The sequence below is a fragment of the Priapulus caudatus genome, unplaced genomic scaffold (genome assembly GCF_000485595.1).
Source record: "Priapulus caudatus unplaced genomic scaffold, Priapulus_caudatus-5.0.1 Scaffold473, whole genome shotgun sequence".
NCBI classification, from domain to species: Eukaryota; Metazoa; Priapulida; class Priapulimorpha; order Priapulimorphida; family Priapulidae; genus Priapulus; species Priapulus caudatus.
The window spans coordinates 154977-171670 of NW_014577534.1; the positions used below are offsets into that span (position 1 = coordinate 154977).

The window sequence follows — 16694 nt, forward strand, 5'->3', positions numbered from 1 at the left end:
CTGGAACGTGATTTTTCAGTTACACATCACATGGTTGTACCAGTGAAACAGAACACAGTTATATTCGTTATTGTACGGTTATAGTTTTGTTCTTACTAGCTTACAAATAATTCCCCTGCATTGTAGATGCGCTGATCTGTATCTATCTCGTATATGTAGCTTACCTACTTAGCTTGCGTTATAGATTATGCTGGTTCGCGCGTTATTGCTATTATGCCTCGTCTACACGAACGAAATTTAACATCGAGTTAGCGATTATGTAGCGTCTACACGACAACACCCGATAGCGTGCGTAGTGGCCAGGTACACGTGTGTGCATCGTAGTGCGTACGTGCGCGTGCATCGATGTGCACGTAGACGTGCGTCCGTGCGTGACTGCGTTGTGCACGTACACCTGCGTCGATGCATGCGTGCGTGTTCACGTACACCGTGCGTGCGTGCATGAGTGTGTTGCGTGCTGCGTCCGTGTGTGTGCACGTACACGTGCGCTGGGTGTGTGCGCGCGTGTGCATGTACACGTAGGAGCGTGCGTGCGCCCGTGGCGTGTGCACGTACACGTGCATGAGTGTGTGCGTGCCGTGTGCACGTACACGTGGTGCTTGCGTGTGTACGTACAGCGTGCGTGCATGCGTCCGTGTGTTGCACGTACACGTGCGTGCGTGGCGTGTGTGTGCAGGTACACGTTCGTGCGTGCGTTGTGCAGGTACACGTGCGAGCATGAGTGTGTGCGTGCTTGTGCAAGTACACGTGTGTGCGTGTGTGTGCGTGCGTGTGTACGTAATCGTACTAATGTGTGCCGCCTATCGTGGAGTTATGTACTATTCGCTAACTCGAGTTAAAGAGCATAGCGTCTATACCGGGCCTTAATCGATGACGCAGTTAGCTTAACCTCGATCGACTGCGAGGTTAAGCTAACTCGAGTTACTTAACTCGAGTTAAATTTCGTCGTGTAGACGAGGCTTATCAGTGCAGGGTGAAGCGCTGTTACGCTGGTTTAACTAACCACTAGACTAATATTAAAGAATTAACGCGTCGCCGGCTTCGTCTTCCCTTCTCCCCGTCGTCCTTTCTTCGCGTAGACTTAGGTAGGCCTCCAAGGGTGTCTCCCTCGTAGTCGTCCTGCAGCTCTACCGACCTGAAATTCCCGCCTTCTTTCCTTCCCGTTTTATTCCCTGTACCCGTAGTTCTACTACCTGAAAACACGTGCTCCTATTCTCTCTTCTATCTCCCGGGACCTAATATGCTTTCTTCTTCTTCCTACCTAAACCTAAACTGAAAAAATAACACCCTCCGTGCTGCGGTGCGGCGCGCCTTATACCCAGAGCATATAAATCCAGAGCAAACTAAAAACGCAGCAGTTGTCGCCAACTACATGGTCCCCTCTATATGCTGATTAATAGTACATAAAACGCGTTGATTATCATACTCTATATATCGCAATACTGATTTATATGCTCTGGTGTTACTCACCAATGTTTCTCAAGCGACTGTGCATGTATTATACTCTTAGAACTCTCTAGTTTATTCACCATTTAGTATTCATTGGCAATTTCTAATAATTTTATTATGGCAAAAATAATGAAAATATAAATAAGTGCCGCAGAGCGACAGCGCTCATCTAACGTCTACTGCGGTGACTCTGTGGTGGAGTGGTGGGATTCTAGTAAACCCTGTTAGTCCCAAATGTGTTTACATACGCGCTGAAACAGTGGAAGGCACAGGGATGATCAGGAACCTTCTCAAGGAATGTTCGTTGGATCGTTATGAAAGTTGCCCGCAGATGGTGCGTGTACGTTTAAGTGTCTTAAGATTAAAGATGGAAGCTCTCCATCGTACGTTTGTAGCAACAACTTTTGCAAGGACGGAATAGTAAGCACTCATCCCATTACTACGCAAGCCAACAGGCTGAAATAGAGCTGCCACCTGTAACTAATTAACGCAGGAAAACTACAACAGTCTATCGACCACAAATGCGAACTGCAGTGGCCACTGCATGGCATAAGTTACATGTAAACACCTGACAGTACAGAATGCCATAGAAATTATATACGATTTAAGGAGCATAAACCTTCTTCAACCAAATTTACTTTTGAAATTCACTGTGACACGTGTAGCCTCATACATCCAGGCATGATAAGATTCTACTAGAAACCCGGCATTGCAAATTCTTTCTAACAGTAAACAAATCCATGTTTAACCCTCCTCTTGAGGCCAAAAGTTTATCCAACACTTACTCTTCGCATGTCAGCAGAAGTACTTTCATGGTCCTTTCAATAAAGCATAAAAATGCTAGGTCACCGGCTGAAACAGAAAAAGTTTTCCAATCGCTCGTCAGACCATGTCCTCAGAAAATGTCTAAAAGTCTGCCCTATGCCCCATTGACCTGTGACTCTCCAATTTCGGCACAGTGATGGCTTTTCCTACCATGATGCTATACACCAACTAGAGTATATACAACAACCAACATTCCACCAAAGGGTTTGACATGTAAAAATGATTTTGAGTCCTATTCAAATGACATTGAGTAGTTCATTTTGTGTTAATGTATACTGTTGTGTTATGTTCTTGTATGTTATATAGTGAGTTACTCTGTTCATACCCATTATGGTTAATGGTTTTATAGAAGTCGTTACATCCTGTATAACGTAAAAATCCGCACTATATTCTTCCGTCGCAGAACAAGCCAGACAATCAACGCGAATTTAATTCACTGAAATGCACCTCATAAATAGCGGTATCAGTAGTGGCTTACTCTCAGCCTTTGATCCAATACAGACGGTCTCTAATGCTTCTAAAAGAAAGGGGATGTCAATATCATGTTACTAACATAGTGCCATTGGTACTCGGAAGTGCAGCACGTGCCAGCATGAGCACTGGGGGTTCGTGGCGAGGCGGGAACCATACTAGCCTGCGGTGTGGATGAGTAGAACGTAAACATAAATGGCTATGTTAAATTGGATTTCCGTCTTAATAATTTATGACAAGATATTGTTACATACGCGGGCAATGCAAACGCTCTAAAGTTCAGCATGTACGCTGTTGTTATATGAGAAAATGAGCAATATACACAGTGTTTAGCCATCGAATAAAGTCGAAAATAAAAAATCGGTAAAATTTGCTTAAAACCTTGAGTATCCTTAAGGGTGAGATTGAAGGTCATATAAATTGCAGCACTTGTTATCAATTCACTTTAAAAATGATGACCTGGTTATCTAACAATAAAATTAGAAACTGATCGAGATAGTTTTGGATTTGAATATGAATTGAGAATTTAACAGAATAGTATTGGTAAAATGTCACTAATACAATTTTAGGTGCCTAAGCTTAAACTAAAGGGTGTTAGAGCGAGAGATGACCGACTAGCGCGGACCAGGCAGCAGTGAGACTAACATCTTGTTACACATCTTGAGGTTCCTACACAGGTGTTTTAGAATGGACATCGTTTCTCGAATCTTATGCGCGGAGACATGATCACGCCGTACATATGCCTATGCCTGGCTATGGTATACTAATTACTATCTCCTTGGGCGGCGAGCGTAACATATTTCCTAGACTGGCACTGTTTTCCAACTGTAAGCTCTTGAGACACATCATGTCACATGTCACATTCACACAAAACAAAGATTCATCAGAAACAATACCGTACGAATAAAAATCCATTTAAAATTCCATAGCAAATAAATATACATGTAACATGTATAATCATAGATATTATAGAATATCTATGGCATCATAGATATATCACTGTACTATTATGGTATAAAAATGTATAAACACACACTAGGGTGTCACTTTCCCCCGGCGTGAGAGGGAGGGTCACGGTGATGAGGTCTCATGACGTCACTGCACAAGGCGTAGAGGGAGGGTGCCGCTACGTGGCAGCACTAGTCATTCAGTCTTAAACGTGATGCGTCTTATGACGCCACTGCACAAGGTCTATACTTAGCCCAAAAGCATATAAATCAACATATATATATATATAATAGGGATTTATATGCTCTGCTTTAGCCTTAGCTAATTTTAATCTCGTCGTCGCTTTCTTCACGGGGCTAAGCCGCAAGGGAAGGCCTTGTCGTAGAGCTGTTTGCCGCGAAGATTTCGTTGAAGTTCGCCCATCTTGACTATTGCGTCCTGCAAGCACGCCTCATCATCTACGCGATAAACGATATCCCGCACTAGATTCAGCTTCTGAAGAAACTGGCTGCGTAGGCTTGTAGACGATCTTGTCAAGGTACTAGGCCCGGCAGCATTCTCTGTATTTTGGTACAGCTAACAGTGCTAACAGGCTGGTCAAGGTTACACTGTCGTAGTTGTCACCCACTGCTGGCTGCTATTCCGAAGCCATTGTCGTCTAGAATGACGAACACACTGTTCTGCACTCTGCCATTCTCTGTCATTTCGGTACAGCTAACAGTGTATGATAACAGGCTGGTCAATGGTTACACTGTCGTAGTTGTCATCACTGCTGGCTGCTATTCCGAAGGCATAGTCGTCTAGAGTGATGAACACACTGTTCCTGTACTTCTCGGGTAGGCGTGCAAAGCTCCACTCGTCAAACACTTTAAACACAGCATACATGTGCTTACAGGGAAAGTACGTTTTATACCAGGCCTCACATGTACAGGAGGGAGCCTGGAAGGTAACACTGTATAAGCGCCCTGCGTCATTGGAGGCTTTTACTCTAAATTCCCCCTTAGAAATATCGACGCACTGGATGTCTTGCACTTCGAATTCCCCAGCAGCAACCCGACTCTTTAGGCAGTTTTTCACAAAGTGCCTGGGGCGATTATGAAGGTAGCCTGGCAAGTTGGTGATGCGTCGGTATTGGCTACTCTGTTTTAGATTCATATCACAATAATTTTTATACGAGTCTGGCAAGAAGCTCTCCACAAGCAAAACTACAATGCCATATGCAGACTTGTCTACAGATTTTGGTAGGTAGCTGTACTTAAAAAGTTTGTTTTGAGCTTCTACTCCATTATTGGTGTTTACAATGTTGAGAACCTGTTGTTTTCGGAATGCTTGCGCCCAGCGTTCTACGCAAGACATCCAGACCTTCTCCACATAGGTTCTGGTTGCTTCACTGGAGGTGTAGACAGGGGACCTGCGTAAATCGCTGACGGCAGTGTCATGTTGGTGGCGTTGGCGGGCATCAGCAACTCTTTTAAGTAATGACAAAAGGGCTGCCTGTTCCAGTGCATTCAGGCCGTTCTTTGGTATCCACCGCTTCCAAGCTTGAAGGCGATGGAAGTCGCAAATATAGACCATTGCACCGGGAAACTCTCTTTCAATTGCATTGATCTCAGCGGTAGAATAATCTACCATAAAATAGAGAGGCTTCCACCAAGGGTTCCACCTTTTCAGGATTTCCAGTGCCTCCGCAATTGAATGTGAATCTTCATGTTCAGAGATGAATTCTGCCACGACTCTGTAGCCGACATTTGTATGAACGCACACAAAAAAGAGAGGCAGAGAATATTTGGTCGTTTTGTATGTGGCGTCCATTAATACCAACTCAGAGCCATACCGGCACAGCAGTCTTTGCTGCCACTCTTCTTGGTGTACGAAAAGAAAGTTGTCTTTTCCGCTTCCGTCGTTGCCCCCATCTTTACCCGACTCTCCTTCCGTAACGGCTGACTTGGTCCTGTAGAAGAAATTGGCAGTGGATCCACTTGCTTGCCACTCTTCTACTTTCTTCTTTAGGGACTCTTGGTCATCGTGAGAGTAACGAGAGGCAGAAATAGCCCTGCCAATGTGGTTTTGTAAATCCTTTCTATTAGGATAGTAGGCACGATTCGTCCTCTTAGGGCGAACAGCTGAGGTCGGAAAGAGCTCTCTTTCAACAAACTCGTCAAGGCAACGCTTGACTTCGTCTGCTCTAGTTATGCCCTTTCCAACCAGCTCGTAGATCTTGGCTACAACCTTATTGTCTACGAGTTGGTTAACAGTAGCTGCTGCTCCCACTGGATGACCCTTGTGCTGTGAGAACAAGGGAACTCTGATGAAGTACCTCAACGTGGATGACGGAGGGGTTTGAGTTTCCAAGTCTTCTATCAGCCGGTCCAGCATTTTCTGTTTGGTGGTTTTCAGACTGTAGGGAGTGGTGCAAGATGTTTTGTCCAGTGAATAACTGTCAAAAACCCGAATTCCTCGAATCTGAATTGTTGCAGGACAATCGAGTTTTCGAGTGCCCTGAAACCTTCGGTACGACATCCCATAGTCGTGCTCTCCATCGCAGCTATCAGCATTTTTTCCACCTCTGCTATCCTGCAAAAAGTATACAATTTTAACAGTTATACAGGGCTCTACATTAACTTTGAAAGTCCACTTGCCCTGTACGGCAAGTAAAACTGAAAATCACTTGCCCTATAGCAATATTCACTTGCCCTACTTTTTTGTAGTAAAATGAGGAAAAGACCAATAAAAATAAATTAACACAACGTTTAATTTCAAATGAAACGTTGTTGTGTAAATGTACAGTACAACAACGATTTGTTTACAGTTGCACACGATTAATCGTCATTGGTGACATTCCGACGTGAGTGCATGAATTGTAAAACAATTTGCTGATATTCAAGTATAGTCGCTGCGAGCTTCATGTCCAGCAGGCACTACACCTTAGTGCAATGTCAAGTGTTTTAATAAATTATTTCTGGTACAGTCGACCTTGCCTAAGTCGAAATCGCATAAGTCGAATAATCGGCCAAGTCGAAGCTCCACAAAAGTCTCGATCTTTCCCTATGAGTCTATGTCGAAATTCACAAGTCGAATTTCAGCTATCTCGAATAATAATTCTCCCCTAAAGAGTTTTCCCCTAAGGTTTTCGCCTGATTATAGGAAACTAAACTACAGGATACCTTATCATTAATCTGATACTGATGAGTATTTTATAATCATCACGCATGAGTAGCTCCCATAACCATACCTTGGCAGATCCATGAAGGCAATGTTTCGTTTCTGAGGATTCTATTATGAATGGATGTCCAAAGAACTCGATCGGGAGATGCCCTCGATTATGCTGGAATATCGGCAAAGCTGCAAGCGAAAATGATAAACGAATGAGCTACAGTATAGCTTTAAAAAAAATGCTGACTGTACTCTAGGGAAAAGAGCAAAGCTTATACCGAAAAGTGTCATGGGTACATTTGAGTTAAGTAATAGTATTTTTTATAAATATTTTGACACAACCCTGGCTGTAGTGTACTTTGAAATGAAATATGATAATGATATGTCATTTTGAGTCAATATGAGTATCAAGAGTAAATAATAACACAAGAGCAATAAAGAAGCAAGTGTATACGTTCCTCAGCTTATTATGACCACTAATTACTCACCTTAGTGGTACTGATATTCGTTTACATATATTTGCTAGCGTATTGCTGTAAATTGTAATCTTGCACGAGCTGAATTCGATCAATTTACCGCTAAAATGGCACCTTGTTGTGACCTGTCAAGACAATTTCTGAAGCTATAGTGGTGCCAATATTTAGCAACGAACGATTTCCAAATCATTCGTGGCCCGATAGGGGTTTAATGTACTTGATTACCTGTGCGCGTGTAATGTGATACTTACTGCAAACTACTACAGAGAATATTGTTGTTATTGTATTATTACTTATGTAAGATAGTATGTCAATTTCTTGTGTTGCGATCACAATAACTGAGCGCGTCTCGCGGTTCCTCACGAGATCAAAATTCGAAATTTAGATTGTCTCTCAACCCTATCGGGGCACAAATGATTTGTAAACCGTGTGTTATTATCTACTCTTGACGGACTTGCGGCCCCAGTTTTTGCGCCCCAACGCGAATACGCCGCCCCCTTTTTGTTCCCTTAGACAGATATCTGAGACAGGGGTCTGAAAACGCACTCCGCGAAAACTGGGCGCAATCCAACCGACATTTCGGGATGGACGGCTTGAGGCCATCTCCAAACGGCCCCTAAACTTTTTTTGGTAGGCTGGTGGCGGGCCTCATGGCGTAAGACGTAGGGTGGCTCTACGCAAGAAATGCTGTGGCGAAGTCCCAGCAGATGACGACGCTCTCGGCCTCATGGGGCCGCTACGCGGATGACGTGCGCTTCCTGCGAGGTATTAGCGTTTACGTCTATCACAGAGGTGTTTTAGAACGAATGCCGGTGTTACGGCGCTCCACGTCGGGCTGGCGCGGTCTAGGATGCGTAAGTCTATCTCAAGAAGTGCCCTGGCTCCGTACGTGCAAGGGTTTTTATAAGCTCTTGACCCCGCGGCTGGCCCGGTGTCGGCGGAACGGCACGACTCGGGTGCGGCGAGCAACGATGCTGGCGTGGCGCGCTGGCAGTCTTTTTACACGTAGCTATCCTAAATACGGCCGGCCACACTGACACACAAATATATGATATGCAACATGTTTTTTTACGAAGGACCGCGGGAGCGCGGAATTCCAGCTCCCTCCTCCGCCGCGCTCACAGTGGCGGCGCGCCGGGCGACGGTCAAATTGCGATATGCCAACAAACTTGGCTCGGGGAGTTTATGCGCGCGCGGCTGACTGTTTCGTATGTAAATAGATTTTGTTATTTTATTCTAGCCATTACGATTTTATTACAAACGCGTGCAAGGGCATGCTGTTGTTCGTGGTGTGTGCCTGCTGCGGCAGAGCACTGTGGATTCGCATTGACGTATAGTAGACTATACCTTATTTATAACCACGTCCCTGGGGCCGGTGCGGGATCCTGCGTCGGGCGAGCAGTTAGTATCGGTGGGCGTCCGGGTAGTTTGGGGACGACGCATGGGAGATCCACGAGGCATGTAAGACAGTCACCCGGCGGGCTTCGCCGGGGGCGCGGGTGCTGGCTCGGGCGCTGGGCGGGCCCTCGCTCTTGGGTCTCGGTCCGGCCTCTCTCGTCGGCGGCGGTCGCTCTTGGCGTCGGAGTCGCTTCGTATCTCGCCCCGGGCGCCGCGCGGCTGGTGGGCGCTCGGCGCGCGGGTGGCGGCGTGGGCCGGGGCCCCGCGGCCGCGGCGCGCGGTGCTGCGCTCTGGCGCGGGGGTCGCTCGGTCGTGGCCCCGTCCATGCGTCTGCGATGGGATCGGCGGGACGGGGGGCCGGCCGGGGCCGGCGCGTGCCGCGGCGGCCCAGCGGGTCGGAGCCGCGCGGCGCGCGCGGAGGCTGGGCCCAGGAGACGAGAGATGAAAGAGAGTGGGAGCACGCCAGATAAGGGTACGAAAATACGGCAGGTGGCGGTACGACGGCTCGGGAGCGACTGCCTACAAACGCGTGGTCCATCGTTAATCGGGAAAGGCACCCCCTCAAACGCCAGATGTCGCCGATGCCGATTGTACGTGTCCCCGAAACTGCGCGGATGTTAGGCTGCGCGCTACTGACGCATGTCGCGCGACCCGCCTTTTCGGCGCGCCGAATTCGGGGTATAGCGGGTGATGGGTGGCAGGGACTTGGATGCGCGAGATGGTACATTACAACACCGGCGGTCGCGTGCGCCCAGTCCCGCGCAGAAGTGCGCGGCTAACCGCTTTCGGCGGGTCGGGGTGAACAGACGCATCTTTTTGCGCAACGCCATCTGTGTACCCGGTCTCGCTCTGCAATGAGTATATATAAGGAGCGGCTAATGCCTCCAGCACATTTTGATCATTCAAATTATGGGAAATATAAGACTTTTATTCTCAAAGTATAGGAGTTTCAGGGCGTCAAGTATACAAGTGACGGCTCAAAAATAGCTGAATATTAGAATTTCAGATGTGAAAAAAATAGGGAGGAAATAGGGCAATTTGGTGAGAAATATATGTTAAATTTAGGAATATTGTGCTTGCGTTAGATGGCCTCCCAACACCCTACAGCCCGATCCGATCCGATAAATGTTTTTTATTAGCCTCATCTGGGACATAGTCGATGCAGCTTGTAGAATCGATGCGAGGTCGTCCGGTGCTCCGCGGTCACAGTCACATTAACCGCTTGACGTTACGGTCCATGATATTCGGGACGTCGGGGGGGGATGCGCTTAAACGAGTGGGGAATGTCGAAGCCTGGCTGGTGTCAAAAGGTCAAAGGTCAACAGGTGGTGATGTAAAAAGAAGGGGGAACATTCCCACCTGTGAACTTAAGGTATAGGGAATGCGAATTGCCCCGTGCACAAATTCTAAACGCGCTCGACCTAGGCTCGATGATAGTCGGCTGTTTTTATAGCCATCATGGTAGCGAGAAAGGCCATCACTGTGCCAAAAAGGTTGGGAGGTCACAGTTCAATAGGTCAATGGGGCCACAGGGGCAGATTTTAGACATTTTCTGAGGACATGGTCTTGACGGAGCGATTGGATAAACTTTTTTGTTTTCAGCGGGCTGACCTGCTTTTAGGCTTTATTGAGAAGCGACCATGAAATGGTTTCACTTTTCTGCTGACATGCTGAAGAGTAAGTGTTCGGAGCTAACCTTTTGGCCTCCAAGAGGGTAAACATGGATTTGTTGAACTGTTAATCAAAGGATTGCAAGCTTGCTTTTGGCGATTGTGGATTGTGAGGTACAGTTGCATAGTTTCAGATTGCCAAGGCGAAAATGTTTGTTGGAAACAAGGTTTTACGCTCCTTAAATCATGATTATTGTTCTTATAAGCCAGTCAGTCTGTATGTGGTAGCACCAGGGGTTCGCTCCCCATGATGGAAGATTTCAAACAGGCGGGGGAGGGCGACGGGGCAGGGGGAGGGGAGGGGGAGGGGGGAGGGCGGGAAACTAGGAGGTTGTTGTCGGGTTGGGCGTGGTTTTTTTTACCGTACGGCGAGCTAATTAATGCCCGTAACAATTCGGCGCCACCACATTACCATAGGACGGCTAGTTTGGGGTTCTGCGTGTATACTTACGTAAGATAGACCAGTCGGCTGTACAGCTTGAGTGTTGGGGGGGGGGCGTGGTGATGGGACGGGCTGCTGTGTGGTACTTTGTATTGTCTGCGTGCTGGGGGCAGGGGTAAAAATACGACGCCGTCCGGGTGTCCTGGTCGGAATGCGCTGGAATTCTTGACGCAGGCGATTCCCCCGCTGGCCAAACTTTTACTTGTGGTTAGATTTAATCGGGCGTGAGGTATTTAACGGCGGCGCCAACGATTGAAACAGGGGGGAGATAAAGAAAATAAAAAAAAACTTTTCCCAAACGGGCGGGCGCGCGCCCCGTGTTGCGCCAACGTAGGGAGAACCCTGAGCACCGCTAGTTACGCATCCTGTATCTAGGCACACCCTGTTTTAATGAACCGTTGAGATGCCTTGCGTGCTGTATGGGCAAAAACATGGGGCAGCCCATCTAATGCATGCACTGGGGTGTGACGTGGCCACTATTCTAATTCATCAATTATCTGCGTGGCCAACTGCAATAGCAGGGGCCCGTGTTTCACGAAGCGTATTAACTTTAAGTTCTGATGACAATCACTACATCATACTTAACTTCCGTAATTATGACTTTAGTTAATCGATTACTCAAAACATCTGTTTCACGAATGCGGAATTTAAGTACATATTGGTTAAGCTATCCACTAATTTAGCCGACGTTCGAACCATGATAGACCTGGTACTCGCTCCCTCTCGCGTTTAGTTACCTAAGACTCGGCGTATAGGTCGAGTAATCGATGGCGTCGGGGAGCGAGTTACCAGTCTAGGGGTTCTCCCTCACGTTGCCGCAGAACGGGGCGCGCGCGCCCCGTTTGGTAAAACTCCCCCTGTTTGAAATCGCGTTGGCCCGCCCAGTTACGGGGCCCGTTTAATTCTTCCGACCACAATACAAAGTGCTAGCTGCGCGCTCGGGAACTCGACCTTTCAAGAATTGCCGTTCGACCAGGGACCACCCCGCGCGGTGCTATTCCTTTTTACGCGTACCAGCATGCACTGCAGACGTACACCAAGAGTTAACCTGACAATGCACAGTTAACTGTAACTAACTGTACACCGACTTCGGCCTATCTGTAATATCATACAATCGAACCCAAATACCGGTCTAATGGTGGTTCGGGTCGGCGATTTTACGCTCTAATTTTAGTGCGTGACGCTGGGTAAACAATACAGCGCCCCCCGGCACGCCCCTAGTTTCCCCTTCCCCCTCGCCCCTTAGTTCTCCCCCCTGCCCCCCGCCCTCCTCCACTCCCCCGTAGCCCCTCCTCCCCTCCCCCCTGTTATTTGAATCTTCCTGCCCTCGGGGAGAACCATGCCGAGTCTTTAAAACAAATTAACGGTTATTTCATTATGGCGGTACAACTACGCCAAAATATCGGTTTCAAGTTCCGGTACCATTGAAAGAAGGAATATCAATTCTGTAACGTATAATGATTGACGAGTTAAGATACCCAGCAAATCTTAGTAATTTACAATTTCCTAGGGGAAAAATTGGGAAGTAACAATCTTCCACATTGGAAAATCTCGCAGCGTACCTAACTATACTAAGTACTACCATACGTTCTCTAAGTTCTAGCTACTAGCATCAATATATGAATTAGTGGACTTTGTAATCATCGCTCGCTGAGTAGAGACTTAAATAATTGTTGATTAACTTCATATTCATGCATTACAAGTAATCTACGCCTTTCGTGAAACAGTCACTTTACAACTTTGAGTAAGCGAAGTTACATATGATTAGTGACTTTTATCACGCATCAATACTTAACGTACGTCGTGAATAACGCTGGCCAGAGTGTGTTAACTCACAGGCTGAAACGAAACTTCTCGCCTGCTGAAGTCATACTTGCGATCATTCAGCACTACAATGGAGTGAAGGTTATCACGCACGAAGGGTTGATGCCCATCTTTGATCTATTCGTGACCACGGGGTTGCACGCCGCTCATACTCGGCGGCACCTTACTCTCTTTGCTATTAGAGCCCCTTTCGCACCCCCTGCCCCCCACTCTCCCCCCACCACCACGCACTCGCTCCTCACTGCGCTCGACGGATATCCATGGATAAACATGTTAATATGAGCGATAGTCATTTAAAGTTACACACGCTGGCTATTATCCTATTATTACTGTCACTACCGCGGGTTATAAGCAAAGACCTAGCATCCATTAGATTTCATAGATCCTTATTACGTGTCATCTAGATATAATTTCAGCTCTAGGAGGCGCCGAACGCGGTAATGGGGACGGGTGCTCATTCGTTTGCAGTGAGTTTAGCGCATCAGAACACCTGCCCTCAGCCGTGAGCGCTTGTCGCTCTGCGCACTTAGTCGGTCGTTTTGCCGGCCCTATATGTCCTATATGGGAACCCTGCAAATGTTAATTACTCTAAACTTTCGACTTTTTATCGTTAGCTTACTGGAAATGGATCGTTCTATTATAGTTAAGAGACGCCTGATTTAGCTTGCGTTGCTATCATGGTGCAATCGTCGAGCAATTTTGGAATTCAAAGATGGGCGCGCCGCGTTCATCCTCTCGATTTTGGCTCAATTTACAATTTGTGATCTTCGAATGCCGCCGTAGAGTGTCATGCAATACCTTTTTTAGCGGGGCTTTCGAGGAGGGAAGTCCATTCTTGGAGTTATTTTTTTGGATATGGGGTCAGCCTCAAAGGTCTTTGTTAAAAGAAAGTCGCTCAACCGGCTCAAACAATCTAGACAGCTTCTTAATGTTAAATTTGACACTGTCTATAGATATTAGTGATCAGGCATATTTCACACGATGAACAATAGCAACACAGACTTCAAACACGGTACACACAAAACATGTAGTTGTCACTATTCTTATGACTCTCCTATCCTCAGCTATTACTCAATCTCGGCTATGCACTAGATCCTGTCATCTGTCGTACATCTACACCTAGCTCCTCTTCATCTGTCTTCGGTGGTCAATCTGATTTTTCGGGGGAATTGACTTACAACACGCGCGACTCCCTCGCCTCGCATCTCTGCAAGTTAGTCTGTGCTTAATGATCAAGGGCCTGCAGCGGTTGCCCGCAGTGACAACGTTCCGTCACATGGCCGTGCCTCGCGCTGTAGCTGCAGCTCACTGCATCAGAGCGCTTGGAGGAGAAACTGGCCGCTGTTGAGATGGTCGCGGGTGGATGGTGGAGCCTTTGATACTTCCAACAAAGCTTGGTATTTATGTAGAGAAGGCTTATTCAGGCTGGGTCTACGTCTGGTTCGCTCGCCTTTCACAGTTAGCAGCTGAATTTGAGTCGGAGCAGGAGCTGCTAGTTGATGCAGTCCAGTTTGGCAGTTTCTTCAGTTGTGGCGGCTTCGTATGGCATTTGTTGCGTCTCCGGTGATTATTCGAGTACGTGTCACTATTCGGATTGTTCACTCGTACCAACTCTTCTAGTCCGATACGAGAGGGAAGAAGACTGTCTGCTGTTGCTTTTGAGTTGCCAGGCCGACGGTCGCGCAAGCTTCCAAGGCAACTTGATCCAAGACCTCGGCGTATATTCAATCTCTCAAGTGGAGCTTGGCTCGCTGACTGTCTTTCCTTTCGCAAGGGTCGACACCGATATCGCAGCTGACAGCTGCCTTGGACACCGAGAAGCAGGCTGCACTTCTGAGGCCTACGCCTCACACGTTTGTGTTGCATATCCAGGACCGATCCACCAATTTTCCCTTTTCCTATTATGAATCTTCAGCAACCTGACCCGCATCCTTGATGGTCAGTACACCAGGAGGACGAAGACGTTCTGTGTCCATCACCTCGAGGACTGCGGATTGTCTGGGCATCTTCTGCTGCCGCCTTCAGCCATGTAGCTGCAGAGAGTGATAGTCTGCGTCAGCCATGCTCGCGTGACGACAGTATCCGCTTTTTAACAAGTGGCGATTGTTGTGGTGGAAATCGCAGTAGAGCCGCAGTGGGATGTTGTTGAGCAGACTCCTTGTCTCGTGGCAATTTGTAAACACTAGCTTGTCCGGCACATCGCTGAAGAGATGTGGTGTCTGGCAGTCAGCCGCACCTTCCTTGGCTGCTTCCTCTTACCTTATCTCGCCTCGCATGCTCCTACGTTGGTAGGAGCTCTTCGTCATACCTGCTGGCAACAGGCACTATTTTCTTTGAGTCTCAGGGGAACTGTGCAAAGTCGCCCTCAGCACAAAGCTTGCAGCCCAGCCATCGTCCTGCGCCGTCCCAGCCGACTGGCCACACAACGTCGGTTACAGCAGCTGCTGACCGCGGTTCTGATGCCTGTCAACCCCACTACTCACACGCCCGATCCACTCCGTCCCCGCTCTCTGCAATTTACCATCATTTTACCCAACTTCAACGATGTATATTACTTGAAGTTTCGACCATTTATAGTGCGCTTTACACCCACGCATCTTACGCCTAATGGGCCCGACACTGTTCCTTTAGACCCCATACATCCTTCCGGTCCCACTCCCCCTTGGCGGACTTCCACTCCGCTCCGTTCACCCCCTCGCCATCTTCCTTTCGCCTCTGATCACACGCACTACCGGGCTCCCAACCAACACGACAAACATATACAGCAACACGACCGACAGCCTCGCTCGATCAATTCTCACCGGCCCCTCTCTCCCACACTGTGCACGCCCCACTATACTATCATCCCCATCTACCCAGCACTCTCCCCACTCCTCCGCGCGATGCCATCATCCTGTACGTCACTCACTGGCACTCTCCAACCGATCGTCCCCCTCCACCTGCTCCCGTATATCGAACCTCTCGATCTCCCCTCTAAATAGACCCCCACCGGCCGGGCTATACTACCTTCACGACATGTCCAACCGCCCTCCTCCCGCTACTACCTACCCTCTGCCACTAGCGCCTCTCAAAACTGATCCCCCCAGCATTCGATGCCTACCCACCACTCCTCCCCAGTCGTGCCAACCGCTACACGCGCATGGAGCGCGTCAACCAACAACCACGTCTGGAGCAGTGGGTCTTGACAGAAACGAGCCGAAACGTGGGTCGCGCTCGGGTCATATGCCCTTCATACCTCCAGCACCCTTCCCGTCGCCTTGATATGTCTGTTCGCCGAAATCTGATCTGCTGGCACTGCGGGTCCCGCCATCAGAATTGCCGAGGCAGACATGTGCGCCCCTGACCAGTAGGTTTCTCCTGCCGGCACGCTGGGGGAGCGTTGCTCTATCTGTGCACATACCAGCTCATGTGCGGGCATAATGGTCGTGACCTGGCTGCGAAAAATACGGGAGCTGCCTTGAGACAGGCTGCTGCTGTGAGTGAGAACAGGTACACCATTCCGCCTCTCCACGCAGGAACAGTCGAGCGCAAGCAGGGTCGGCTTTGATGAGACAGTCCACCCAGAAGCTTCCCGGTTTACTTGTTTTTTTTGGGACCTGTCTCCAAGGTAGTCACTCAGCTCTTGGTTGTCTATGGCACGCATTTGAGTAGAAACTCTGGCGAGCACATGGCGATTGATGAGAAGGGTATGCCGTAGAGCCTTTGTTCAGCGTCTTCCGGGTGCATGATGCTGGGTCATGCCACAAACTTTCTGCCGCTCATGAGAAACGTCCAGCCAGATGCCTTCATCAGTGTCCTATACAGCCAGGCAAACTCATGAGAAGTGGTGCACTCATGCCGCCGGTACAATAAAGTATAAGGTTGCGTCGCAGCCGCTGAGGCGTCGTTCCATTGACTAGGCATTTGCAGTCTTGATATAGTTGGAGATCAACAGTAGAGTGGGTGTTACTGCAGTCCCGAGTTGTTGAGAGATCCTCCTCGCAGATACAGGCGCCGTCAGTCAGAACGGTGTTCTGGGTTGAGCAGGTGGTGAATCGA

At 48.2% G+C, this 16694-nt stretch overlaps 1 protein-coding gene across 1 annotated transcript in view; it reads right to left on the reverse strand.

Annotated features, from left to right (window-relative positions):
* Positions 1–16694, reverse strand: part of LOC106810784 — a 29327-nt gene that overhangs the window by 3116 nt on the left and 9517 nt on the right. Inside the window, exons 3-4 of the mRNA XM_014814230.1 lie at positions 6926–7038; positions 4460–6267 (exon numbers count right to left, since the gene is read on the reverse strand). Of these exons, the coding sequence (XP_014669716.1) occupies positions 4460–6267; positions 6926–7038 (1921 nt within the window). The remainder of the gene's footprint in view (positions 1–4459; positions 6268–6925; positions 7039–16694) is intronic.